At 42.1% G+C, this 27007-nt stretch overlaps 1 protein-coding gene across 2 annotated transcripts; it reads right to left on the minus strand.

Annotated features, from left to right (window-relative positions):
- Positions 1 to 797: 797 nt before the first annotated feature.
- Positions 798 to 22913, minus strand: prr5l (proline rich 5 like). Of its 2 annotated transcripts, none has more exons than XM_055934932.1 (9): positions 22576 to 22913; positions 15774 to 15904; positions 11066 to 11146; positions 10771 to 10819; positions 5800 to 5857; positions 5235 to 5326; positions 4710 to 4844; positions 4264 to 4384; positions 798 to 2142 (listed from the first exon to the last, which is right to left on the minus strand). In XM_055934932.1, the coding sequence occupies exons 2-9, from the start codon at positions 15893 to 15895 to the stop codon at positions 1763 to 1765; spliced, it is 1038 nt and encodes a 345-aa protein (XP_055790907.1). In that variant the 5' UTR covers positions 15896 to 15904; positions 22576 to 22913; the 3' UTR covers positions 798 to 1762. The 2 variants fall into 2 exon arrangements, with proteins under 2 accessions (XP_055790907.1, XP_055790906.1); XM_055934931.1 differs by lacking the exon at positions 22576 to 22913 and adding an exon at positions 13512 to 13930 and having other exon boundaries at positions 15774 to 15858.
- Between the last annotated feature and the right edge of the window lie 4094 nt (positions 22914 to 27007).

The raw sequence follows: 27007 nt of genomic DNA on the forward strand, positions 1-27007 counted from the left end.
AGTTGGTTTAGCCACAGAAAAAGAGGGGAACCTTCTTGCTAGCCGTGATTGGCTGAGATAATGGATGTGCTGGACATGCCGAGAGATAAGTTCTGAATGGTCTGCCGTGTAGTACGCTTCTGTCTATATCATAAGCTGCGTAGTATGTGTAGGTAATCCTTTCAAAAGTGGCTTTTTTGAAAGATGTTATGAAGAACTGCACAAATGTTGCTAAGGCTCTCCACTTTCTGGAGGACCGAGTTTTGAAATCAGTGGAATGACCGGTGGAAGCAGAGTATGATAGCCAAGGAGATTTAGGCGTATGATTGCAAATGCGGAGGCGGTCGAAAAGAGAACACATAAGGCTGTTGTTTAAAGCACCTGTCTGGATTACATCTTCAAACTAAGGGCAAGCTTGGCATCCGTGACAGAGACGGAGAAACGTCCATGTAGCTAGCTACATTTTCAGATATATTTTGTCAAAGTCATTTTCATTGCAAGTTAAAGCTTACTGTTAGCTGTCTGGCTGGCTCGCAAGTTAATGTTACATGTATGATCTGTGTAGTAATGTTATTCATATCTCAGAGCCATTTGTATTGCTAGTTATAGCCTAATGTTAGCTAGCTACCTAGCATTGAACCCAGCTAGTTGGTTAGCTTTATCTACCTGTAGATTCATGCAGGGTAGTAACATTATGAGTTGGGATTATGATTAATTGTTTAGTTAGCTAGATGTCTAAACAAAAGACTCCACTATTCAAGTAACCATTTCACTGCACCGTTTACACCTTCTAACAAGCTAGAAACAAACCAAAAACATTGTTTAGAAAGTTGCTTTTAATTTTTAAACGGATGGGTTTATTGGTGTTAATACGCACCAGTTAATAGTCATCAGTTATCAGTTTTGGACCCCCAGGCTGCTGATGTCATGCAGCCTGTCATTTTTTTGTTCATAATTTTTCAGAACGACAACGACAAGTTTGATGTCGGACGACAATAGAATGTTCATGATGTCACTGTGACAACTGTATACAGACATGTCGATAGTAGTATAAACCAGCCTTTAGTCTTGAAATCTTTTGTTGTACACCACCATACTCACTGTTTAGCACATTGCCTCACACGTGAAAGAGATGGGTGGGGCTAAGTCTTAAGAGGGTGTGAACGATGCTGAATGGGTGTAAAATAAGAAGAGCTCTTCATGTAGGTGTACCAAACATTCAAGGGCCATTTTCTCAAAAGTGGGGTTACAAGTTTTTCAACTTTCAAAGCAGAATTACTTTCCCATTTGTTCCTCAGCTGCAGTGTGTGATATACAGTTTTTCTAGCTGTGAGTCTACGGAGTCAACTTTTATCTAATGTAAAAAAAAAAGAAAGAAAAGAAAATGTTGCTCCAAAAGACCAAATCAGGGCGGTCAGCCACAAATATACTTTCTTTACATGAGGCTCAGATCTCACTGTCATTCCTCGGTGTCCTTATAAGAGGTTAAATAGGGTAAAAACACGAGCTGTTACGATAGATACCTGTCATCAATCAGTTCCAACCGAGGAATGCGTCCCAGGAATAAAATCATGTGAATAGATCTGACGTGTTGGCACGTAGGGAAACAGAGCTGTACGGAAACAATCAACTGTTTCCACATTTTGGCCTCTGAGCACAGAGGAGGGAAAGCCATTGGGTGACAGAGACTCCACCCAACCACCCTGCTCGCACTCAGAGATGGTTTTATCCCCTCAGTTTCCAGGAATCAATAGCAACAACGGTCTCCAGCCGCTATCACTGGTTAGCTGGGAGGATGGCAGCTGATTTCAGTCGATCTCTGCTTTCTGAAGGGCCCCACCACTCCCATTGGGGATTCCAGGATGTCTGGATAGCTGGAGAAAGGCCTGGGCCGCATGCCGTTGCCTGCCATCCCGTTCCCACCACCGCCACCACTGTCCTCCTCCATCCCAGGCTGCATCCTGCCAGAAGCTGAGAGCAGCCGTATGTCGGAGTGTGCATTGGCCACTGTGTGGCGTCGGACTCCTCCCACCTTCTCCAGGTAGGATTCCCCCTCCTGCTCCACTAGGGGAGCCAGCGAGGAGGAGTCTGAGGCATGATGATGAGTAACAGTGATCTCTGGTTGTGCCACTCCTCTTAACCTGGAAAGTGGTGCACGGCATTCTAGGGATATAGGAAGAAGAAGAGGAAAACACCTGTTTGAGTATTTCTCTGCTATTGTTTGAAAGTAATACAGTCGACTCCTGATAAGTATGCATTGGATAAATGCAATGCAAAAGCAGTTCACCAGTCCTAATTCAAGAACAATTGTTAAAGGCCCAGTAGTCAAAATTATGTTTATTTCCAATTTTTTCTATCATATTGTACAACAGCTGATGAAACTAACAGTGCAAAATATATTTTTTACAAGTGCTATTTCCTGTGCCTTCAGGAAGTATTCCTGAATTCATCTCCCAGTGTATGGTGGAAAGCAGACTCAACCAGATTTTCCTCTAGGATTTTGCCTGTGCTTAGCTCTATTCTATTTATTTTTCATCCGGAAAAACATAACAATTACAAGCCCACCCATAACATGATTCAGCTACTGTACCACTATGCTTAAAAATATGGAGAGTGGTACTCAATAATGTGTTGTATTGGATTTGCCTCAAACATAACACTTTGTATTCAGGACAGAAAGTGCTATATCACATTTTTTTGCAGTATTACTTTAGTGCCTTGTATCAAACTGGAATCATGTTTTGGAATATTTTTTATTCTGTATATAAGCTTCCTTTTCACTCTCTCAATTAGGTTAGTTTTGTGAAGTAAGTACTATGTTGTTGATCCATCCTCAGTTTTCTCCTATCACAGCCATTAAACTCTGTAACTGTTTTAAAGTCACCATTGGTCTCATGGTGAAATCCCTGAGTGGTTTTGTTCCTCTCCGGCAACTGAGTTAGGACCGGTTGTATTTATACACCATCCAAAGTGTAATTAATAACTTCACCATGCTCAAAGGGAAATCCATTTATTATTACCCATCTACCAATAGGTGGCCTTCTTTGCGAGGCATTGGAAAACCTCCCTGGTCTTTGTGGTTGAGTTTATGTTTGAAATTCACTGCTCGACTGAGAGACCTTACAGATAATTGTATGTGTGGGGTACAGAGTCATTCAAAATTCATTTTAAAGTCCATGCAACTTATTATGTGACTCGATAAGCATATGTTTACTCCTGAACTTACTTAGTCTTGCCATAACAAAGGGGTTGAATACTTATTGACTCAAGACATTTCAGCTTTCATTTTTTATTAATTTGTAAAAATGTCAAAAAACATTATTCCACTTAGACATTATGGGGTATTGTGTGTAGACCAGTGCCAAAAAATCTCAATTTAAATGCAGGCTGTAACAACAAAATTGGAAAAAGTCAAGGGGTGTGAATACTGTAGTTGGCACTGTAGTTGTAGTTAGCTGGCACTGTAGTTGCTGATTTAAAATATAATTTACACAGGACCTTATAATCAGCAGATTTGTATGGGTGGGAGTTTTGGCATTCCATTGTGACATCACCATGCTGTAAATTGGTTAATAGACCAATAACAAAGAGAGTTCCAAACCTCTCTGCCAATAACAGCTGGTTTTCCCTTCCCCACTCAGACCACTCCCAAAAGCTATTTTTGCCCATTTTAATGGAAATCTATTACAGTAAAGTACTTAATTGTTACCATGAAATTATTTGATATTGATATAAAAACTGCTGCATTGGGCCTTTAATTACTCTGGGATATCTGCATGCTCTAGTTTAGTGCATGACGTCATGACCATCCCAAGCCATTGACTTTATCAGGCTGACTGTAATGGCAATCATAGAAACAACTACACTGGGGAAGGGGAGTAAAAGTGCATTAAAGAAAGTGTGTGTGCTAGCCAGTTCCAGGCCAGTGGGATAAGAAATGTGATCAAATGCAGATTTGCAGGCTCTGGTGATGTTTTTTATGTGGTTTATGTGATTTGTCATGCCATAGAAGCCTAGTTAGGGTTTTCAAGGCTTATTTCCCCTCATAGAGCCCTGGGGGCCACGGTAAAAGGGATCACACATTCTCCTTCTTATTAAAAAAAAAAAACGGGTCAAATTGCTGTTAATGCTTCTTTAGAAAACAAGTATTATTTTACTATTTTATTAACTATTCATTATTGTTCAAAATACAATATGATTAGGGAAAGAAAAAAACACTTCATCTTACTATAAAGCGTGGAACCAAAGCTTATACTATGTTCTGTTGTGACCCAGGCCACTCACCTACGAAGCGGTTGGTGTTGCTAACGTGGAGGACGTTACCCAGGTAAGGCGAGATGACTGTCTCGACCAGTCCCTCTAGCTGATAGTACTCTTGACTGGGCCCGTTAGACTCATGGATGCCCTGTGGATAGATACAATGACAGAAACATGGACAGATACACTGTGAGTAAGCATGGGATGGTGCTCAACACAGACAGTTGACACAGAGGCCTCACTTTGAACCCTATTGCATTAACTTCACATTATGATGTGAGATAATGTTATGTTCATTTGCCACAGAGCCAGGCTCTGATTTGCCATGTAGTGCTTCAGCTTTCACTGCTACTGACCCAAAGGGGTTTAGAAGCTACATGTACTAACTATTATTATTCTACTATATGTGGTGACAATTGTCACATAAAGTGTCTACATGTCCAGATTAATGACTGGTGTAGAAGTAAGCTTACCTGCAGAATCAGCAGCATTTGTGTGATGGCTGGGGGGACTGTGGCAATGGGCAGTAGGTCTTCTAGGGAGAGCTTCAACAGAACCAGGTCTCTGAAGCCCAGTAGAGCCATCTGTCTGACGGTAAGCTCCTGACCCTGCACTCACACAGGAAAAAAAACACACATAAACTAATGATGTTCATGAGGGATGAAATTAGATGGCAACATTGCAGTAAAGGGCTGGGAGGACTTCAAGATGCCAAATAAACGAAAGAGTACGGCAAAAAGCAGAGGCTGTAATTGAGAGAGGGAAGGAGAGAGAGAGAAAGAGATTTCTCACCCTACACTGACAGGGGCAGGAGAGGATTGTCCCTATCTGGCTGTGTGCAGTAGAATGAGCAGCCAGTTCCGGAATTAAGCCAGGACGGCAGGATTAATAACACCCCTACTGTATAAACCAAGTGCCATGGGATTTGTACTGATCACTGAGGGTCAGGCAGTCGGTTTAAAGTCTCGGCGAAAGGACGGGCTGTATGTTGGCAGTACCTGAACAGGATAGAATATAGCCTGGAGCGTGGGCAAGATCGCAGTGAAGAACCTGATCCACATCTCGGACAGGATAAGGAGTTGACTGTCACCTGAGGAGAAAGGGAGGGACAAATGAACAAGCATTAGATGACACTGTGACAAATGAAACAGATCAAAGTCCTGTCACAGATTATTCGTTCCCTGAGTCTGAAAGCATTGGACAGGTGGAAATCAATATGGCACATGGATAAGGATTTTTACTATTGAATTGCTATTACACATAATGCTGTATGCTACAAAAGACCGAATCGAGGTGGTCAGTCACAAATAAACTCTCTTTACATGAGGCTCAGATCTCACTCTCATTCCTCTGTGTCCTTATGAGAGGTTTAATAGGGTAAAAACACAAGCGGTTACAGTAGATACCTGTCATCAATCCGTTCCAACTGAGGAATGCGTCCCAAGAATAAGACCTTGGGAAAATACCCTGAGCATCTCGCAGTGAACAAAGTAACTTCCTTAAATGTAAATGCAAACTAGCCAAATTGTTTGCAATGTTTCATGGCGCAGATGGTACACTTACCCTCATAAAGTCTAATCTTCTCCAGAATATGCGACAGGCCTTTGGTCAAGAGTTGATTCTAGGACAAATTGTAAGAAAGAAAGAGAAAATGTCAGAAACGTATGTTTTTAAATTCAAGGAAACAGTAACAGTTTAAAGTTCTCTTACATGGCTGATGCAAAATTACTCTATTAAAATCTACATGAGGGACAGCTGGTGTGCAAATGAAATGCATCTCACATGCCAGTTGGTGTAAGGTTGCTGAAAGGAGGTGTTCATTTGTGTCCTATCCAAAACACGCAGAAAAGGGGATATTTATAACCAACGTTCAGAATGAACAGGTTTAAACCCTTTTAAAATAATCAGTTCTCTGCTGACTGAATAATTGATCAACAAATGCACAGAAAAGCACTAAGCAAAAGAAAATCTGCTCATTGCATATAGAGGAGCTGGTAAATCAATGTGTTGTGTAACACCTCAACTGACACTGCAATGGAACACACACTTCCACTTCTGATTGAGGCTTGACGGATTCCAAAAAGTTTGACCATTGCTCAACTCAGTGGCAGAGTCCCACCTGTTTAGCCTGTTTTGCATGTTATTTTGGCATGAATACGTGTCACATATCAGTTTGCAAACAAAAAAAAATCATTGAGTTAAAGCCACATACAAACATGTTCTCTTTTTTGCTTTCTTGAGTAAGGCAGCTCCAAAATGCAGGTGTTTCAGCCTAGCTCAGTGCTTTCTGTGGTGGGGCAGCCAGCGGAAAATACGGAGCGTAGGGGTTGGTAATGTTCCCTAGTTGCGTCGTGATTGGCTCAGTGTTCTGTTAGTCATGGGGACACTACGTCACCGCAAAATCTGTTGGAAGAGCTCGATAATTCAAGGCCCTTGGGTGCTGCCATAGAGTTACATTAGAAGTGCCCATCCAAGAAGGCTAAAGGTCATTGGCCACAGATAAAAAGACATCAAATCATGTTATATCTACCGTAGCTTTGATTGGACTGATGTCAACATCATACTTTCAAAATCTTAGCTAGAATCTTATCATCATGAATCACGTTGACAATCTACTGGCAAATCCTTTTCAATCCTTGCCATGTAAAGACAAATTATGAAGATAATTTATAGATTAAACGTATTGGTGCTCATCGGCCATTGGAGATAAACATTACATAACACATTGGAAATTGCAAATTCAACAATGAGTGGTTTGGAAGGAATCAGTGGCTAACTGCAAGCATTGCAAAGCAATCACTAGCCTGCTATTCAGTGGAGTGGGTTTGTGGTCCAAGTCTGGGTTTAAGGATCTCTTTTCCAAGCTTAAAAGGATAAACATTCAATATTGGCAATGCAGTCAATCCAGCATGACTTCTGCCGCCTTCAAAACAACTGGAAATTCGGAACTGGGAAATCTCAGACTTCAGTGAGTTCAAGACCACTGTGACCTCAGGAAAAAAAAACTAGCTCTGACTGGGAAAATACGTTTTGAATGGTCTTCCAACTCGGAATTCAGAGTCGGGAACTCAAGCCTCTTTCTAGAGCTATGAACTGAAGATCACTGACGTCATGATTCAACGTTTACAGAGTTCCCAGTTGTCATGAAAGCACCATAAATCCAGAGAATGCCAGACTTTGATGACAAAGTTTGATGACAAAATTTGCCCACAAAGGTCCGCCGCGCACTTCCTGTTCAAGTGAGCACAGCACAACAAGGCGAGTCAAAAAATGTATTGTATGCTGCTTCAGAAATTATGTAATATGCCAGGGAGATATGTATACTGTAGCTAAGAAAGTAATACTGAGTTGTTGTGTTGTAATTTGAAATACTTGCTACACCAGAAGTTAATGCTTATATGTAGGAGGAATGTATATGGTGGGGTCAATTGAGGGCGGATAAGAGCCATGTGCCTGTGAAGTTACTAAGTAAGGGAAAAGGCAATCACATGGTTACGGTCACTGATAAGGGTGGATAGCTGTGGATTAGTGAGGAATAGGGGGGGGGGCGAGGTCAGGTCAGGTCACATGAAGGGAGAAGGAACAGTTTACTACCCACATCACTTAACTTCCTGCCTAGCAACAAAGATGTAGGGTTTAGAAAAAAGGAGGAGCCTCCGCCTAAAGGGGGGTATAAATACTTGTGCTGGTGGAACCATCTCTTTGTCTTTGCAGCTGTTTGACTCATTGGGTGAATAAACTTGGTTTGAGCTTTGACTAGTTGTCTGTTAGTTTTTCACTCTGTTTGTCAGAACCTAACAAAGTTTATGCTGTGTAGTAAGCCATTACTTGCCCATGTGCCTCACCCTAATAATTTGGTCCCTTTTCCCCTCATGATTTAGCCTACTGTTCTGACTTGGTGGTGCATGTAGCCTATAGCCTGTTTTAAAGGAATGTAAACCATTGAATATTGTAAGAGCTTTCATTGTCTGAATATGCGCACCCCTTATTTATCCTACGGTTCTGACTTGGTATACAGTGAGAATACCGTACGAACGGCCCATGTTCTGAATTCTATGGCTGTACATTTCAAAAGTGCTGAACAAATAGTTATATTGAATACGTCCGTCCTAGCTCGCTCGTTGTTGTCTTAATCGAAATTATGGATTGCCTCTCATCCACTAGTTGTCCAAGTATGCCATCATTTGTACATCTCAATTGTCAGTAGAAACCACATTTGCTTAATCAGCCACATCAGCTATGTTTTTTAAAGGCAGTAAATGAGGCTGAATTAACTGTTTCGCTGCCAGACATGTCTCTACTAATAGCCAGGTGTAGCAGTGGTAAGGTGTTGGGACTGCGCTGTTGGGACAGCTTTAAGTAGGCCCTAACATTCTGTGGGCACCGTTTGTCACCGTTATAGTGCACTTCGTGTATTGTTTAGTGTTGTGGCTTTGCTGGCATGCATCTCCATTTTGGGGGGGGAGTTTGCCCTGCCAAGACTTACATGCTAAAATCGCCACTGGCTCAACTGCTATTTTAGGACAAATAATTAAGACAGCAATTTAAATTTAGTTTAGTAAAACACCAAAAAACTTTTCACTTCAATTGAAAAATAAATAAATACATGAATTACTTCATTGTTATCACTACATTTGACACATGTATATGATTTTCCAGGTACCTTGGCTCTTGTCAACTCACCCAGACTGTTTTTAAATTGTTCTTATTGAGGCATTTTCCTAAAACACCTTACAAACACATTTGACTGGAAAGTTTGTAAAGGGTCTTTTGGAATGAATGGGTCAAAAATCCTTACTTACAAATCTGATATGGCTATTAAGTCGCTAAATAAACTACATATGTACAGTGGGGCAAAAAAGTATTTAGTCAGACACCAATTGTGCAAGTTCTCCCACTTAAAAAGATGAGAGAGGCCTGTAATTTTCATCATAGGTACACTTCAACTATGACAGACAAAATGAGAAAAAAAAATCCAGAAAATTGTGGGATTTTTAATGAATTTATTTGCAAATTATGGTGGAAAAAAAGTATTTGGTCAATAACAAAGGTTTATCTCAATACTTTGTTATATACCCTTTGTTGGCAATGACAGAGGTCAAACGTTTTCTGTAAGTCTTCACAAGGTTTTCACACACTGTTGCTGGTATTTTGGCCCATTCCTCCATGCAGATCTCCTCTAGAGCACTGATGTTTTGGGGCTGTTGCTGGGCAACATGGACTTTCAACTCCCTCCAAAGATTTTCTATGGGGTTGAGATCTGGAGACTGGCTAGAACACTCCAGGACCTTGAAATGCTTCTTACGAAGCCACTCCTTCGTTGCCCGGGCGGTGTGTTTGGGATCATTGTCATGCTAAAAGACCCAGCCACGTTTCTTCTTCAATTCCCTTGCTGATGGAAGGAGGTTTTCACTCAAAATCTCACGATACATGGCCCCATTCATTCTTTCCTTTACACGGATCAGTCGTCCTGGTCCCTTTGCAGAAAAACAGCCCCAAAGCATGATGTTTCCACCCCCATGCTTCACAGTAGGTATGGTGTTCTTTGGATGCAACTCAGCATTCTTTGTCCTCCAAACACGACGAGTTGAGTTTTTACCAAAAAGTTCTACTTTGGTTTCATCTGACCATATGACATTCTCCCAATCTTCTTCTGGATCATCCAAATGCTCTCTAGCAAACTTCAGACGGGCCTGGACATGTACTGGCTTAAGCAGGGGGACACGTCTGGCACTGCAGGATTTGAGTCCCTGGCGGCGTAGTGTGTTACTGATGGTAGGCTTTGTTACTTTGGTCCCAGCTCTCTGCAGGTCTTTCACTAGGTCCCCCCGTTTGGTTCTGGGATTTTTGCTCACCGTTCTTGTGATTATTTTGACCCCACAGGGTGAGATCTTGCGTGGAGCCCCAGATCGAGGGAGATTATCAGTGGTCTTGTATGTCTTCCATTTCCTAATAATTGCTCCCACAGTTGATTTCTTCAAACCAAGCTGCTTACCTATTGCAGATTCAGTCTTCCCAGCCTGGTGCAGGTCTACAATTTTGTTTCTGGTGTCCTTTGACAGCTCTTTGGTCTTGGCCATAGTGGAGTTTGGAGTGTGACTGTTTGAGGTTGTGGACAGGTGTCTTTTATACTGATAACAAGTTCAAACAGGTGCCATTAATACAGGTAACGAGTGGAGGACAGAGGAGCCTCTTAAAGAAGAAGTTACAGGTCTGTGAGAGCCAGAAATCTTGCTTGTTTGTAGGTGACCAAATACTTATTTTCCACCATAGTTATCAAATAAATTCATTAAAAATCCTACAATGTGATTTTCTGGATTTTTTTTTCTCATTTTGTCTGTCATAGTTGAAGTGTACCTATGATGAAAATTACAGGCCTCTCTCATCTTTTTAAGTGGGAGAACTTGCACAATTGGTGGCTGACTAAATACTTTTTTGTCCCACTGTACCTACATGTGCATTATATTAAGCAAACTATTCCTTTGATCATTTTGGGTGGTGAATCTACAGTACGTGCAAGGGGAAAGGGCATACCTGGAAGTACTCTGTGATGAACGAGCCCAACTCGGTCTTGAGGAGCCATCTAAAAGGACACAGAACAATGGGACACTAGCTAATACGCACTTTATAAAACGCACTTTATAAAAGTATTGACATACAGTGGTGCCCTAAATCAAAGGTGGCGTAAACATTTTGATGTCTCCTTTCCTATGTTGATTCCACTAAGGCCTTATCTGTCAAAGCCTATCCCCAAAGCGTCCTGCAGTGTGCGGTGAAGTCACAAAGCTCTTACAGAGTACCTCTATCTAGACTGTCAATTCAACCTTACCTGATGCTCTCATTGAGGGTGTAAAGCTCATTAGCTTGCAACCCTCCACCCTGGAACACTTTGATCACGGCTGTTTGGACGCTAAGGGACAGAAACACAGGGTCAGGTCAGAGCTCATAGGTCAGAGGGCATAGGTGAGGGAGCCTCAAGTGCCTGGCAAATGGGAAGCTGTGGCTGATATCAACAGGACAGTATTTAAACTTTTCTGAAAGATGGCTGATTGTGATAGATGGTGATTAGGTTGCCTCATTTTGTCTAATAAGTCAATCATAAACTGAGTATACCAAACATTCAGGAACACCTTCCCAATATTTAGTTGCATCCCTTTGCCCTTAGAAAAGCCTCAATTCGTCAGGGCATGGACTCTACAAGGTGTCAAAAACGTTCCACAGGGATGCTGTCCTATGTTGACTCCAATGTTTCCCACAGTTGTGTCAAGTTGGCTGGATGTCTTTTGGGTGGTGGACCATTCTTGATACACACGGGAAACTGTTGAGCGTGAAAAACCCAGCAGCATTGTAGTTCTTGACACAAACTGGTGCGCATGGCACCTCCTACCATACACCGTTCAAAGGCACTTAAATATTTTGTCTTGCCTAGGGTTGCAAAGGCTCGGAAACTTTCCGGTAAATTTTCATTAGCTTATTACAGTGAACCTTTTTTTTGTGGGATACACAAGACAATTCTAGGTCTTGTGGCATATTTTGGTTAAACTATCCCAATTCAATGGAATTGCAACCTTCTGCATTCACAGTGCATTCTTACATCACATGTACAGCTGATTCTCAATATCTTGCACACTAATGAGATGCTACTGAGCCCACACTACTACACTGTCTGAGCCAAGAACTACATGCTTTCTGGTAAGTTTTGATTACAATACTGGCTGGGGTGATTATATTTTATATGACATACATAATTTTCTTGTTAACTAGTAAATAGTAGCCTACAGCAAAGTGTGTTTAAATCATTTCTAACTTAACAATTTCTGCTAGTTAGTTTTTGCTTCCGTGTGGGTTTTAGCTTGCTTGAGCCTAACTGAGGAGTGTTAATTCACCTGTTTCCATACATGTTTCATTTTAAAACATGTATCTTACAAAGTGGTTGTTTAATCTAACTGCTTAACTATTTATCTATACATGAAATCGTATTTTTTTACTAATCTTTTTCTCATCTTTACAGGAAAATGTCACAGGCACTATCTGATGTGTGGAGACATTTCCCTGCAGCTAATGTAGAAGGAAAAGCTGTGTACATTTGCAAATACTGTGCCAAATCATATGTGAAGAATGCAACAAAGCTGCAGAATCATCTGGTCAAGTGCATAAAGTTCCCTCAGCGCTCACAACAAGCAACCTCTGACAAAAGTCCCTCTACTTCTATAGCAACAGCTCATGGTCCTCCTGGAATCAGAAGTTTATGTGTATGCAACTGGTTCACCTCTGATGCTCACAGGCAATATGTATTGGAAGAGATTTTCTGAATGTTCTTCGCCCAGCATACACCCCTCCAACCAGACATGCTTTATCTACTCATTTGCTGGATGCATAGGTCAACAGAGTTCAAGTGAAGGTCAAGTAAATCATAGAGAAAGCAGACTGTATTGCAATCATCTCTGATGGGTGGTTGAATGTTTGTGGGCAAGGAATAATGAACTACATCATCTCCACCCCTCAACCAGTATTTTACAAGAGCACAGACACAAGGGACAACAGACACACCGGTCTCTACATTGCAGATGAGCTGAATAAAGTCATCAATGAGCTTGGACCAGAGAAGGTATTTGCACTGGTGACAGACAATGCTGCGAACATGACGGCTGCTTGGTCTAAAGTGGAGGAGTCCTACCCTCACATCACACCCATTGGCTGTGCTTCTCATGCATCTCTACAAGAGAGCTAAGGAAATGGTTAGGTATGTGAAGGGTCATCAAGTTATAGCAGCAATCTACCTCACCAAGCAAAGTGAGAAGAATAAGAGCACCACATTGAAGCTGCCCAGCAACACCCATTGGGGTGGTGTTGTCATCATGTTTGACAGTCTCCTGGAGGGGAAGGAGTCTCTCCAAGAAATGGCCATATCACAGTCTGCCGATATGGACAGCCCCATCAAGGGTATCCTCCTGGATGATGTATTTTGGGAGAGAGTGGTAAGCAGCCTGAAACTTCTGAAACCGATAGCAGTAGCCATTGCACGGATTGAGGGAGACAATGCCATCCTGTCTGATGTTCAGACTCTGCTTGCAGATGTAAAAAAATAAATCTGTACTGCCCTGCCCACTTTTGCTCCAAGCAGAGGAAACTGCAGTTCTGAAATACATCAAAAAGCGTTAAGACTTCTGCCTGAAGCCCATACACGCCGCAGCGTACATGTTGGACCCCAAGTATGCTGGCAAGAGCATCCTGTCTGGTGCAGAGATCAACAAGGCCTATGGTGTCATCACTACCTTGGCCTGGATGAGGGCAAGGTTCTTGGCAGTCTGGCGAAATACACTTCCAAACAAGGGCTTTGGGATGGAGATGCAATATGGCAGTCGTGCCAACATATCTCATCAGCCACCTGGTGGAAGGGACTTTGTGGATCTGAAGCTCTTTCCCCTGTTGACTCCATCCTCCTCCAAATCCCACCAACATCAGCCGCCTCAGAGGTCCTTGTTTGGGAACACACACACACACACACCAAAGCATGCAATAGGCTGACCAATACAAGGATTGAAAAATTGGTGGCCATCTGGGCAAATTTGAGGCTTTTTGAGCCTGACAGCGAGCCATCCTCAAGGTTGGAAAGTGACAGTGAAGATGAGGCCTCAGAGACTGATGGCCAAGAGTTGGACATTGAGGAGTTCCAGGGAGAAGACATGGAAGCCTGAGAGGAAGATAACCATAGCTTTAGTTTCTAGACTATCGTTTTACAGATGTATGTTGAAAATGTTTATGGGAGATGTGACGGATAATTGGGGATCATTCAATACTCCCTATCTTTTGTTGTTCAGTGAAATCATCCCATGTGAAGAGTCAACTAATTTAATTAAAGTTCAATTCGTAACTAAATCGTTTTTTAAAATTTCTATTGGAAGAAATTTTATCATTTGCAATTATGTCTAGTTATGATAAGGTAAAATGTTTATGTTTGTCTCCATATGATATGGTAAATATATCCAATGCAAAAAACATCTACATTTAAATGGTGTCAATATTAATTTGCATATATTTTCGTTAATTCCCATATATATTCCCATTAATTTCCACGGAAGATTTCCACCTAAATGTTTTCCCTAAAATGTGCAAACCGAGTGTTGCCCATTCACCCTCTGAATGGCACACATACACAATCCATGTCTCAAATGTCTCAAGGTTTAAAAATCCTTCTTTAACCTGTCTCCTCCCCTTCATCTACACCGATTGAAGTGGATTTAACAAGTGACATCAATAAGGGATCATATCTTTCACCTGTATTCATCTGTCTATGTCATGGAAAGAACAGGTGTCCTTAATGTTATGTATACTCAGTGTATGTCTTGAGTCACGTTAATTACAATAATTTTTTTTAACTGATTTTGATAACAACCCACCGTGGAGAATTAGTGCCCTGCAACATTTTCTGCATATGAATTCTCCAATGTATAGGAAGAGAGGTGTGAAATACGATGCATTTTGCAACAGGGAGGCATGGACATACTGTAAACAGTGAAAACCAGAGATCCATTTAAAGCCCCTCTGCAGATATTGTCATAACATATTGTCATTACATGGCTTTGGGGGTTTTCATAAACCTTTTCATTGTGTAGCAAAGCTGTGTAAAGGTACTGTCCAGAATCAACCCCTAGCCCGTACCCCCTGGGCACTTTTGTAGAGCCTGAAGGAATTAGAAAGGAAAATAGGGCTTGCGAAAACTTTGCATTGGCCTTTTGTTCTAGTTTAGTGCGGTCCGCTATCAGGTCAAAACAATGCAGCGTACCATTGTGACTTCGGCCCTTCGCTGTGGAGGACTGTGCCGTACAAGCGGTGGCTGCGGCCCGGTGACCATGTAACCAAGGACACAAAATCCACACCTATGGAAAGACCTCCTGCTTTCGGTGGACAAAGAGCACGCCAAGCGCCTCAGTGGCACCTCTGGGGTTTAGCGGAAGGGACCTCTTAGCAGCCGAAGCGCCCGCTGCCCCATCCGCTTCCCACAAAACATCCTGTCAAATGCTCTATTCACTTCCTGAGAGAAGTGGAGGGGGGAGAGCAGTCTGACACATTTCCATACCGAGGGTTAGCTTCCGTGTCTGTAGTGAGTATGTTCAAAACCGCCAGCTCAACAGTACTATCCACACTTTTTGCAGATAAAGAGTGATGGGGTGGTCAGAGAGGAAAGAGACCATCGCAGGTCTTCCTGCTCCAACCCGGACACTTACTAATATACACATAACCCACATCCTCTAAAAACTTCCTGGTGGGATTACAACATTATTTATCCTGTCATTTCCTATCATGTTCTCTTTGGACATTTTAGGGAAATAAAGTGAGGCACAAAGAGATATGATATGTATCAAATCTAGTTGCTTCCCATTTGAAAGCAAACCAAAAGTCAGTTTAGTATCTAATGGCTGGTATGGACCCTCTGTCAGAGATGTATGAAAAGAGAAGCGTGTTTCACACACTCAAACACACACATTTAAAAGCAGTGTTGGATGTGGGTCACACAGATGAGGAGGCTCACCCACCTATTCCAGACGCTGGTGTTGGACAGCTGCTGGCCGACCGAGCTGGCGTGGAAGCAGGCGAGGTCCGTCAGCACGGGCGAGCTCATGAAGCGAGGGCGGGGCCGCCGAAAAGATCCCATCATGCACCAGGCCTGCAGAAAACACAAGTCACTGGTTAATAATGGCTATTCAATTGGGTAAAACTAAAAGTTCATGACATTGCCATTTAAAAAAAATATATATATCCTGCGGTATAGAAGTCTGTGTATGACCTATACAGTGCTTTTCTGCCTCCAATGCTAATGCCGTTCATTCTACTGAATAGACCGCATGGATGAAATGAAGACTTGGTGTGACATTGTGAACGTTTCAGAATCAACAGCCACTGGCGGAGACGAAGACTGAAACCAAAATACTTTGTCTACAACATTCACACAAAATGTGTTTGTGTGTGTACAGTAAACCGCTACAGTGAGCGAGTGAGTTCACGAAGCGAAACCGTGTCTGAGGGGAAGACAGACACTCGCTCTCACAGCAGGTATGTTGTCTCAATACGAGAGAGCCTGTATCATTCCGAAAGCAGAGAGGTGGTGAACCCCCGCCGCTGTGCAGTCATGTCAACTTCCTCTCGTCCATTAGCTTCCTGCCTTACTGCTCTAACCCAAACCTCAGTCGTGTTTACAGCACAAACTGTGCCCTAATGAAAGGGCCAACCGCCAAAAGCCTGGGTTGGTTAGGTAAGAGAAGAGTGGCTAAGCTAGGCTACACTAGGCTATAATAAGTGCCTGAGAACAGCAGTTTAATGGGATTCGTAGTTCCGCACAGATATATGGATAGCTTGTGAGCCAGGCCCCAGAAAATAACGCTGTGTCGAGAGCTCGGTAAACTAAAATTAGATAAGGGACAAGGTGACAGGAGGTGGGCCATCGCACAGCTTTTAGACTCAAGTCCCCCACTGACAGAGAGAGCAGGAAACCCACATGAAGGGGAAGGGAGGGTGGTGAATGCCACCAAATGTTGTAAACAACACACACGCGCTCTTTCCCACGCATTGAAAAGGCACTCATGCACAAGCTGGCCTGGTACATAAACAATCACACACAGACTTGCACAAACACAAGCTAGCAAACACCTACGGTACACACTTGAGCGAGACATGCACACACAAGCTGGTGAACACACACACACCGCACCCCGCCTGTACCCACCACGTCACCCCATCCCACACACATCTGGGTGTCAGAAAGTATCCCTACCTCCCCAATCTACTCTGTAGAATGAGAGCAGATGCAACAGCACCCACCACTCCTTTAAAAAGAGGCGCAATGCCTAATATTCAAGATATGTGGGCCAACCCTTGCTTGCGTGAAAGAATTGGTTAAGATTTACGGATGTGTTATGTCCAGCTCAGTTGGGCCTGTCTGTGTACAAATGAATGAATGAGAGAGAGAGAGAGAGAGAGAGAGAGACAGAGAGAGACAGAGAGAGAGAGAGAGTACGTGACTTATGTACATGTGTGCGTGTGTCCTCATCAAGTGCAGATCCAAAATTAGAAAGAACATCGAAAAGCTGTAAATGAAAGATTATTCTGCACCTCCTTTTTTTCTCTCGCCTTCGTGCTCTGCGTCCCCTCTAATGCTGTCCCTTTGTGCACTCCACTGAGGGTAGCCTGGCAACGCTAAATAAGTATTTAGCAATCACCTCTCTCTCTGTTCTCTGTTTGGCAGACCAGATGAAAATAAACAATAGCATGCTTGTGTGCATCCATTTGCCCTGATCCAAGAAGAAATCAGAGTGAGGGTTTGTGGGGCACTCTGCAACATGAGGGCTGGACTATTAGCCACCTGGGTCGCCCTAATTGAGACTAGGGTAGTGGGCACTATGAATGTATACTTTCAAAATGCATCCATAAATACAATGTTTAGCACAGATCTGTAGATGACTGGATAGGGGGCGGTAGTAGTAGGGAAATTCTATGGTAACAGAATGACACTGAAATACTTCTAAATTGAAAAAAAATTATGCCAAACAAAAACCTTTGACTACAAAGTCAAAGAAACCAGACAACTCTATGCACAAGGAATCGTGCTATACTGTACCAAACTCTACTCTACTGTATTATATTGTACTGACCTATACTCCACTCTACATTTCTTTACCGTACTGTACTGTACCAAACTCTACTCTACTGTATTATATTGTACTGACCTATACATTTCTTTACCGTACTGTGCCAAACTCTAATGCGAGTGTAGCAAATCAAGATGTAGCGTCATTGCTTGTAGACGCAGTTTGGTGTTAGGCTGGGTGAATGTTAGGGACTACTATTTTAGATCAGCACATTAGAGCTCTTCTACTTCTCCATCTCTCATTCCCTTTGAATCAGCGCCTGCGCCCTATTTCCACAGGCTTGGTATCACCAACACTGGATGTCACCTTGCCTCTGACTAAGTACTTACAACCTTCAGTGACATTCTAAAGATCTAACGCCTTCCCTAATCAGCAGTAGGAGTTACTAGTAAGGTAATTATTTTCAGCGAGGAGTGTCACACACACGAGCGGGCCTTAGGCTGCAATGACTGTCAGCTTAGCGTCAACCACCTTTACTGTACTTTCCTATAAAGGTGCATCAAACTGCTGCAACTTGGACTCATGGGTAGACGTAACATGGTAAACGTAAATATGTCTCCCTCCACTTGGTATGTTAAGTTACATTTCGTATGGTATGTATACATTTGTGAAGGTCCATTTTCCATCTCGTATAATATAATATAATATGTCTTCTAGGGAGAGTTGCAAAGAAAAAGCCATATCTCAGACTGGCCAATAAAAAGAAAAGATTAAGATGGACAAAAGAACACAGACACTGGACAGAGGAACTCTGCCTAGAAGGCCAGTATCCCAGAGTCGCCTCTTCACTGTTGACGTTGAGACTGGTGTTTTGCGGGTACTATTTAATGAAGCTGCAAGTTGAGGACTTGTGAGGCGTCTGTTTCTCAAACTAGACACTAATGTACTTGTCCTCTTGCTCAGTTGTGCACCAGGGCCTCCCACTCCTCTTTCTATTCTGGTTAGAGCCAGTTTGCACTGTTCTGTGAAGGGAGTAGTACACAGCGTTGTACGAGATCTTCAGTTCCTGGGCAATTTCTTGCATTGAATAGCCTTCATTTCTCAGAACAAGAACAGACTGATGAGTTTCAGAAGAAAGGTCTTTGTTTCTGGCCATTTTGAGCCTGTAATCAAACCCACAAATGCTGATGCTCCAGATACTCACCTCATCTAAAGGCTAGTTTAATTGCTTCTTTAATCAGCAGAACAGTTTTCAGCTGTGCTAACATAATTGCAAAAGGGGTTTCTAATGATCAATTAGCCTTTTAAAATGATACACTTAGATTAGCTAACACAACGTGCCATTGGAACACAAGAATAATGGTTGCTGATAATGGGCCTCTGTACACATATGTAGATATTCCATTAAAAAAATCTGCCGTTTCCCGCTACAATAGTTATTTACAACATTAACAATCTATACACTGTATTTCTGATCAATTTGATGTTATTTTAATGGACAACAAATTTGCTTTTCTTTCAAAAACAAGGACATTTCTAAGTGACCCCAAACTTTTGAAAGTTAGGTGGCTAACGTTAAATACGCTAGGGGTTAGGTTAAAGGGTAAAGGTTAGGGGAAGGGTTGGCTAACATTAGAGGTCGACCGATTAATCGCCATGGCCGAATAATTAGGGCTGATTTTTCATAACAATCGGTAATCAGCATTTTTGGACGCCGATTATGGCTGATTACATTGCAATCCAGGAGGAAACTGCGTGGCAGGCTGACCACCTGTTGCGCGAGTGCAGCATGAAAAGAACCTTGTGGCTGCAAGGAGCCGAGGTAAGTTGCTAGCTAGCATTAAACTTATCTTATAAAAAACAATCAATCTTCACATAATCACTAGTGAACTGCACATGGTTGATGATATTACTAGGTTAACTAGCTTGTCCTGCGTTGCATATAATCAATGCGGTGCCTGTTCATTTATCATCGAATCACAGCCTACTTCAACTTCGCCAAACGGGTGGTGATTTAACAAAAGTGCATTCGTGAAAAAAGCACACTCGTTGCACAAAATGTACCTAACCATAAACATCAATGCCTTTCTTAAAATCAATACACAAGTATATTTTTTTAACCTGCATGTTTAGTTAAAGGAAATTCATGTTAGCAGGCAATATTACTAAAATTCTCAAACTCAAATTCTATTAAAAAATAATTCTAGACAATGGTTTCAACCAAAATGTACCTCAGCATGTTCCCACTACGTGTATGCTCTATCAATAGTACCTGTATAGTCCTGAATTTGTGTCACTTCTCTTGCGTTCAGTGCAAGCAGAGTCAGGGTATATGCAGCAGTTTGGGCCACCTGGCTCGTTGCGAACTGTATGAAGACAATTTCTTCCTAACAAAGACCGTAATTAATTTGCCTGAATTTTACATAATTATGACATAACATTGAAGGTTGTGCAATGTAACAGCAATATTTAGACTTAGGGTTGCCACCCGTTCGATAAAATACAGACAGGTTCGGTATTTCACTGAAAGAATAAACGTTTTGTTTTCGAAATGATAGTTTCCAGATTTGACCATATTAATGACCTAAGGCTCGTATTTCTGTGTGTTTATTATGTTATAATTAAGTCTATGATTTGATAGAGCAGTCTGACTGAGCGGTGGTAGGCAGCAGCAGGCTCGTAAGCATTCATTCAAACAGCACTTCACTCCGTTTGCCAGCAGCTCTTCGCAATGCTTGAAGCACAGCGCTGTTAATGACTTCAAGTCTATTAACTCCCAAGATTAAGCTGACAATACTATAGTGCCTATAAGAACATCCAATAGTCAAAGGTAAATGAAATACAAATGGTATAGAGAAAAATAGTCCTATAATAACTACAACCTAAAACGTGTTATCTGGGAATACTGAAGACTCATGTTAAAAGGAACCACCAGCTTTCATAAGTTCTCATGTTCTGAGCAAGGAACTTAAACGTTCGATTTTTTACATGGCACATATTGCACTTGTACTTTCTTCTCCAACACAGTGTTTTTGCATTATCTAAACCAAATTGAACACGTTTCATTATTTATTTGAGACTAAATTGATTTTATTTATTTATTATATTAAGATAAAATAAGTGTTCATTGTTCATTCAGTATTGTTGTAATTGTCATTATTACACATATATATGTATATAAATAAAAATCGGACCATTAATCGGTATCGGCTTTTTTGGTCCTCCAATAATCAGTATCGGTGTTGAAAAATCATAATCGGTCGACCTCTAGCTAACATGCTAAGTACACTGAACAAAAATATAAACGCAACTTGCAACAATTTCAACAATTTTCCTGAGTTACAGTTCATATAAGGAAATTAGTAAATTGAAATAAATTCATTAGGCCCAAATCTATGGATTTCACAACTGGGCAATTTGTGCAAACAATTTGAGCCATGGGAGGGCATAGGCCGACCCACATGGGAGCCAGGCCCACCCACTGGGGAGCAAGACACGGCCAATCAGAATACATTTTTCCTACAAAAGGGCTTTATTAAAAACAGAAATACTCCTCAGTTTCATCATCTGTTCAGATGGCTGATCTCAGACGATCCGCGTGGTCTGCTTTTGTGAGGCCGGTTGGACGTACTGCCAAATTCTCTAAAATTACGTTGGAGGTGGCTTATGGCAGAGAAATGAACATTAAATTAATTTCAGTCTTGCAGTCAGTATGCCAATTGTACGCTCCTTCAAAAATGTAGACATCTATGGCATTGCATTGTGTGACATAACTGCACATGTAACAGTATAACTTTAAACCGTCCCCTCCCCTCGCCCCGGGCGCGAACCAGGGACCCTCTGCACACATCAACAACGGTCGCCCACGAAGCATCGTTACCAATCGCGCCACAAAGGCCGCAGCCCTTGCAGAGCAAGGGGCAACACTACTTCTAGGTTTCAGAGCAAGTGACGTAACTGATTGAAACGCTACTAGCGGTACCCGCTAACTAGCTAGCCATTTCACATCCATTACACACATTTTAGAGTGCGCTTTTATTGTACCCAGCACAAGGAGAACCTGTGTAATGATCATGCTGTTTAATCAGCATCTTTGCAAAGGAAAATTTCTTACAAACAGGGATGTAGTGATATTTGTGCACACAATTTGAGAGAAATACGGTTTTTGTGCATATGGTAAATTTCTGTGATCTTTTACTTCAGTTCATGAAACATGGGACCAACACTTTACATTTTGCGTTTATATTTTTCTTCAGTATAGTTGCAAAGTAGCTAAAAAGTAGTAAGTAGTTCCAAAGTTGTTAATAAGCTAAAATACTAAAGTTGTCCGTGATGAGATTGCTAAATATTAGCTTTTTTATACCAAACATAACATATCATCGTAATTTGGGTGTCCGGGATTTACATCTACTATGTCACTATTAGTCTATGAGAACAGGATGAACTACCAAGGAGTAACAGGCAGCATGCTCAGTCCTGCAAAATTCAGTTTGGAGATGTTATCCAATGGTTTGAGTTCATTTTCTACATATGTATGCAGTTTTTTACTGCCGTCTAGACGTTCACTGACACACACACACCCACACTCATTTGGGAAGAAACTTCAAGATGGCAAATCAGAATCTCGAGAAGTTGAAAGGCAGAAACCATATATTAGAAGTGTGACTGTCAAAGTGAATATTTATCTTTAGAAGTAGGCTGGGCTAATTTGAATACATTTTTGTAAACAAACATATTTTAAAGCGTATCTTACCTTTTACAAGCTCACTTCAACTACTCTCCAATTGCCGTGTGTCTAGCGCACAGCGGCGTCCTTTTGGCGACAATTTCAAATTCGTGTATAAAGCATGTGTAGCCTATACCTCTTTGAACAAGCAAACTATGAAATTCAACCAATTGAAAGGTCCTTAGGTTTTAGTCTCGTCGTCTAATAATTCAGCCCATAAAGAGTTGCATTAGCTTGAAGGCTATTTGCTACATCTGCTACTTTCTACTGCAAAAGTATCGGACGACGCTCGCGCTTACAAGTGTGACTTTCATCAATACACATCTATAGAGTTCGTTCATTCTCTCGTGGTGCCTGCCCCTCCTCCCCGACACCGATTGTTACGGAATACTTAACCGTTTAAATATTCATGAAGTGATCACCCCTCTCTGTAAGCGGAAGCATTATAACGGTTTATTATAGCCTATAATAAAGTGATGTGAGTTGTCGCAGAATTGATAGGGAGTTTTTAGGAAATGGTCGTCTTTAATACAATATTGACTTTCACTAAATTCAACAATAAAAGCATAGGCCTAAATGCTTCACAATAACTGTGTTGACACTATTGCACACTGCACAGGATACTATTTTGTACCTAACTACTAGCATTGTGATTTGTATAATATGTTATATCAAATTATACTATTCATTACACAAGCCAACTGCAGGCGTTGTCGAGGATTAATGAAGTGAAGTACTGACTTGTCACACATTTAGTGTGAAGAAATGCAATTTCGCCTACCAATATAATTTCAATTTGTAGGCCTACAAAAAACTAATTTCTAAACCCTCCACTATCACCATACATGTTGATGCAACTAGGCCTGCACATATCGTATTTTTTCAATCCATTATTATTGTGCAATCCTAAAAGGTAAACATTTCAACTTCAAAATGTTGTGATTTTGATAAGAGTAAAATGAAACAGGGTGATATAAGTCCAATCCATTTTCCCACCCTGACCAAACAATAAATCCCTTGATTCTCTCAAAATAACCTTCCACCTGACATCTACTTGACAGTTTACCATGTCAACGTGAAGTTCCAGACTCTTGAACGTGCTCAAGAAAAGTCAAAACCCCCACTGAGGGAATCATCATGTTGATTGTCAGTCAAGGAAAAGCATCAGGCTAAAATGAATTGGACAGTGCTGATCCTTTATAATCACTTAAGCAAGAGCCTTATTTTTTCTACAGAGGGTCAAACCAATGCCACCTTTGAATAGTTAAGCTACAGCACATAAATGGTGAACACAACATCAAATCAAATTTGATTTGTCACATGCGCCGAATATAAACAGGTGTAGACCTTACAGTGAAAAGTAACCAATATTTAAAGAGCAGCAGTAAAATACCTATGGCGAGGCTATATACAGGGGATACGGGTACAGGGTCAATGTGCGGAGGCACTGGTTAGTTGAGGTAGTATACATATGTACAGTCATAGCCAAAAGTTTGGAGAATGACACAAATTTTAATTTCCACAAAGTTTTCTGCTTCAGTGTCTTTAGATATTTTTGTCAGATGTTACTATAGAATACTGAAGTATAATTACAAGCATTTCATAAGTGTCAAAGGCTTTTATTGACAATTACATGAAGTTGATGCAAAGAGTCCATATTTGCAGTGTTGACCCTTCTTTTTCAAGACCTCTGCAATCCGCCCTGGCATGCTGTCAATTAACTTCTGGGCCACATGCTGACTGATGGCAGCCCATTCTTGCATAATCAATGCTTGGAGTTGTCAGAATTTGTGGGTTTTTGTTTGTCCACCCACCTCTTGAGGATTGACCACAAGTTCTCAATGGGATTAAGGTCTGGGGAGTTTCCTGGCCATGGACCCAAAATATCGATGTTTTGTTCCCCGAGCCACTTAGTTATCACCTTTGCCTTATGGCAAGGTGCTCCATCATGCTGGAAAAGGTATTGTTTGTCACCAAACTGTTCCTTGATGGTTGGGAGAAGTTGCTCTCAGAGGATGTGTTGGTACCATTCTTTATTCATGGCTGTGTTCTTAGGACAAATTGTGAGTGAGCCCACTCCCTTGGCTGAGAAGCAACCCCACACATGAATGGTCTCAGGATGCTTTACTGTTGGCATGATGGTAGTGCTCACCTTTTTTACGTATGCCCAAACAATCGGAAAGGGGATTCATCAGAGAAAATGACTTTACCCCAGTCCTCAGCAGTCCAGTCCCTGTACTTTTTGCAGAATATCAGTCTGTGCCTGATGTTTTTCCTGGAGAGAAGTGGCTTCTTTGCTGCCCTTTTTGACACCAGGCCATCCTCCAAAAGTCTTCACCTCACTGTGCGTGCAGATGCACTCACACCTGCCTGCTGCCATTCCTGAGCAAGCTCTGTACTGGTGGTGCCCCGATCCCGCAGCTGAATCAACTTTAGGAGACGGTCCTGGCGCTTGCTGGACTTTCTTGGACGGCCTGAAGCCTTCTACACAACAATTGAACCGCTCTCCTTGAAGTTCTTGATGATCCGATAAATGGTTGATTTAGGTGCAATCTTACTGGCAGCAATATCCTTGCCTGTGAAGCCCTTTTTGTGCAAAGCAATGATGACGGCACGTGTTTCCTTGCAGTTAACCATGATTGACAGAGGAAGAACAATGATTCCAAGAACCACCCTCCTTTTGAAGCTTCCAGTCTGTTATTCGAACTCAATCAGCATGACAGAGTGATCTCCAGCCTTGTCCTCGTCAACACTCTCACCTGTGTTAACGAGAGAATCATTGACATGATGTCAGCTGGTCCTTTTGTGGCAGGGCTGAAATGCTTTGTTTTTTTTGGAATGTTTTTGGGGATTCAGTTCATTTGCATGGCAAAGAGGGACTTTGCAATTAATTGCAATTAATCTGATCACTCTTCTGAGGCAGCAGACTTTGTGAAAATTAAGATTTGTGTCATTCTCAAAACTTTTGGCCACGACTGTAGGTAGAGTTCTTAAAGTGACTATGCATAGATAATAACAGAGCTGTGGCAGCGTAAGGGGGGGGGGGGGGGGGGGGGGGGGCAGTGCAAGTAGTCCGGGTAGCCATTTGACTAGATATTCAGGAGTCTTATGGCTTGTGGCTAGAGGCTGTTTAGAAGCCTCTTGGACCTAGACATGGCACTCCAGTACCGCTTGCCGTGCGGTAGCCGAGAGAACAGTCTATGACTAGGGTGGCTGGAGTCTTTGACAATTTTTAGGGCCTTCCTCTGACACCGCCTGGTATAGAGGTCCTGGATGGCATGAAGTTTGGTCCCAGTGATGTACTGGGCCGTACGCACTACCCTCCGTAGTGCCTTGCAGTTGGCGGTCGAGCAGTGATGCAACCCGCCAGGATGCTCTCAATGGTGCAGCTGTAGAACCTTTTGAGGATCTGAGGTTGGTATTCATTTAGGCAGGTTACCTTGGTGGTGTTCTTGGACACAGGGACTATGGTGGTCTCCTTGAAACATGTTGTTATTACAGACTCAGACAGGGAGATGTTGAAAATGTCAGTGAAGACACTTGCCAATTGGTCAGCGCATGCTCGGAGTACACGCCCTGGTAATCCGTCTGGCCTTCTGAATGTTGACTTATTTAAAAGTCTTACTCACATCGGCTGCGGAGAGCGTGATCATACAGTCGTCCGGAACAGCTGATGCTCTCATGCATGTTTCAGTGTTACTTGCCTCGAAGAGGGCATAGAAGTAATTTAGCTCGTCTGGTAGGCTCGTGTCACTGGGCAGCCTCGGTTGTGTTTCCCTTTGTAGTCTGTAATAGTTTGCAAGTCCGGTCACATCCGACGAGCGTTGGAGCGATGTAGTACGATTCAATCTTAGTCCTGTATTGACGCTTTGCCTGTTTGATGGTTCATTGGAGGGCATAGCGGGATTTCTTATAAGCTTCTGGGTTAGAGTCCCGCTCCTTGATAGCAGGGCAGCTCTACCCTTTAGCTCAGTGCGGATATTGCCTGTAATCCATTGCTTCTGCTTGGGATATGTACGTACAGTGACTGTGGGGACGACGTCATCACTGCACTTATTGATGAAGCCAATGACTGATGTGGTGTACTCCTCAATGCCATCGGAAGAATCCCTGAACATATTTCAGTCTGTGCTAACAAAACAGTCCCGTAGCTTAGCATCTGCTTCATCTGACCACTTTTTTATTGACCAAGTCACATAGGCCTAATACCTGCACTCTGTTCACTCAAATGTTTTGAACTCAAACATATTCCGACCTACCACCCTTCAAACACATATCCCAACCAACCAGAATTATTTTAATTGCAAGATACTGTATCTGTCACGTATGCTCCCTCTCTGGCCTCTAAGTCACCAGGCTGCTCGATAAGGCGCACACCTGTCACCATCGTTAAGCGCATTAGCGCACAATGACACTCACCAGGACCCCATCACCTCCTTGATTACCTGCCCAATATGTC

This window comes from Salvelinus fontinalis, chromosome 9 (genome assembly GCF_029448725.1).
Source record: "Salvelinus fontinalis isolate EN_2023a chromosome 9, ASM2944872v1, whole genome shotgun sequence".
Classification (NCBI taxonomy): domain Eukaryota; kingdom Metazoa; phylum Chordata; class Actinopteri; order Salmoniformes; family Salmonidae; genus Salvelinus; species Salvelinus fontinalis.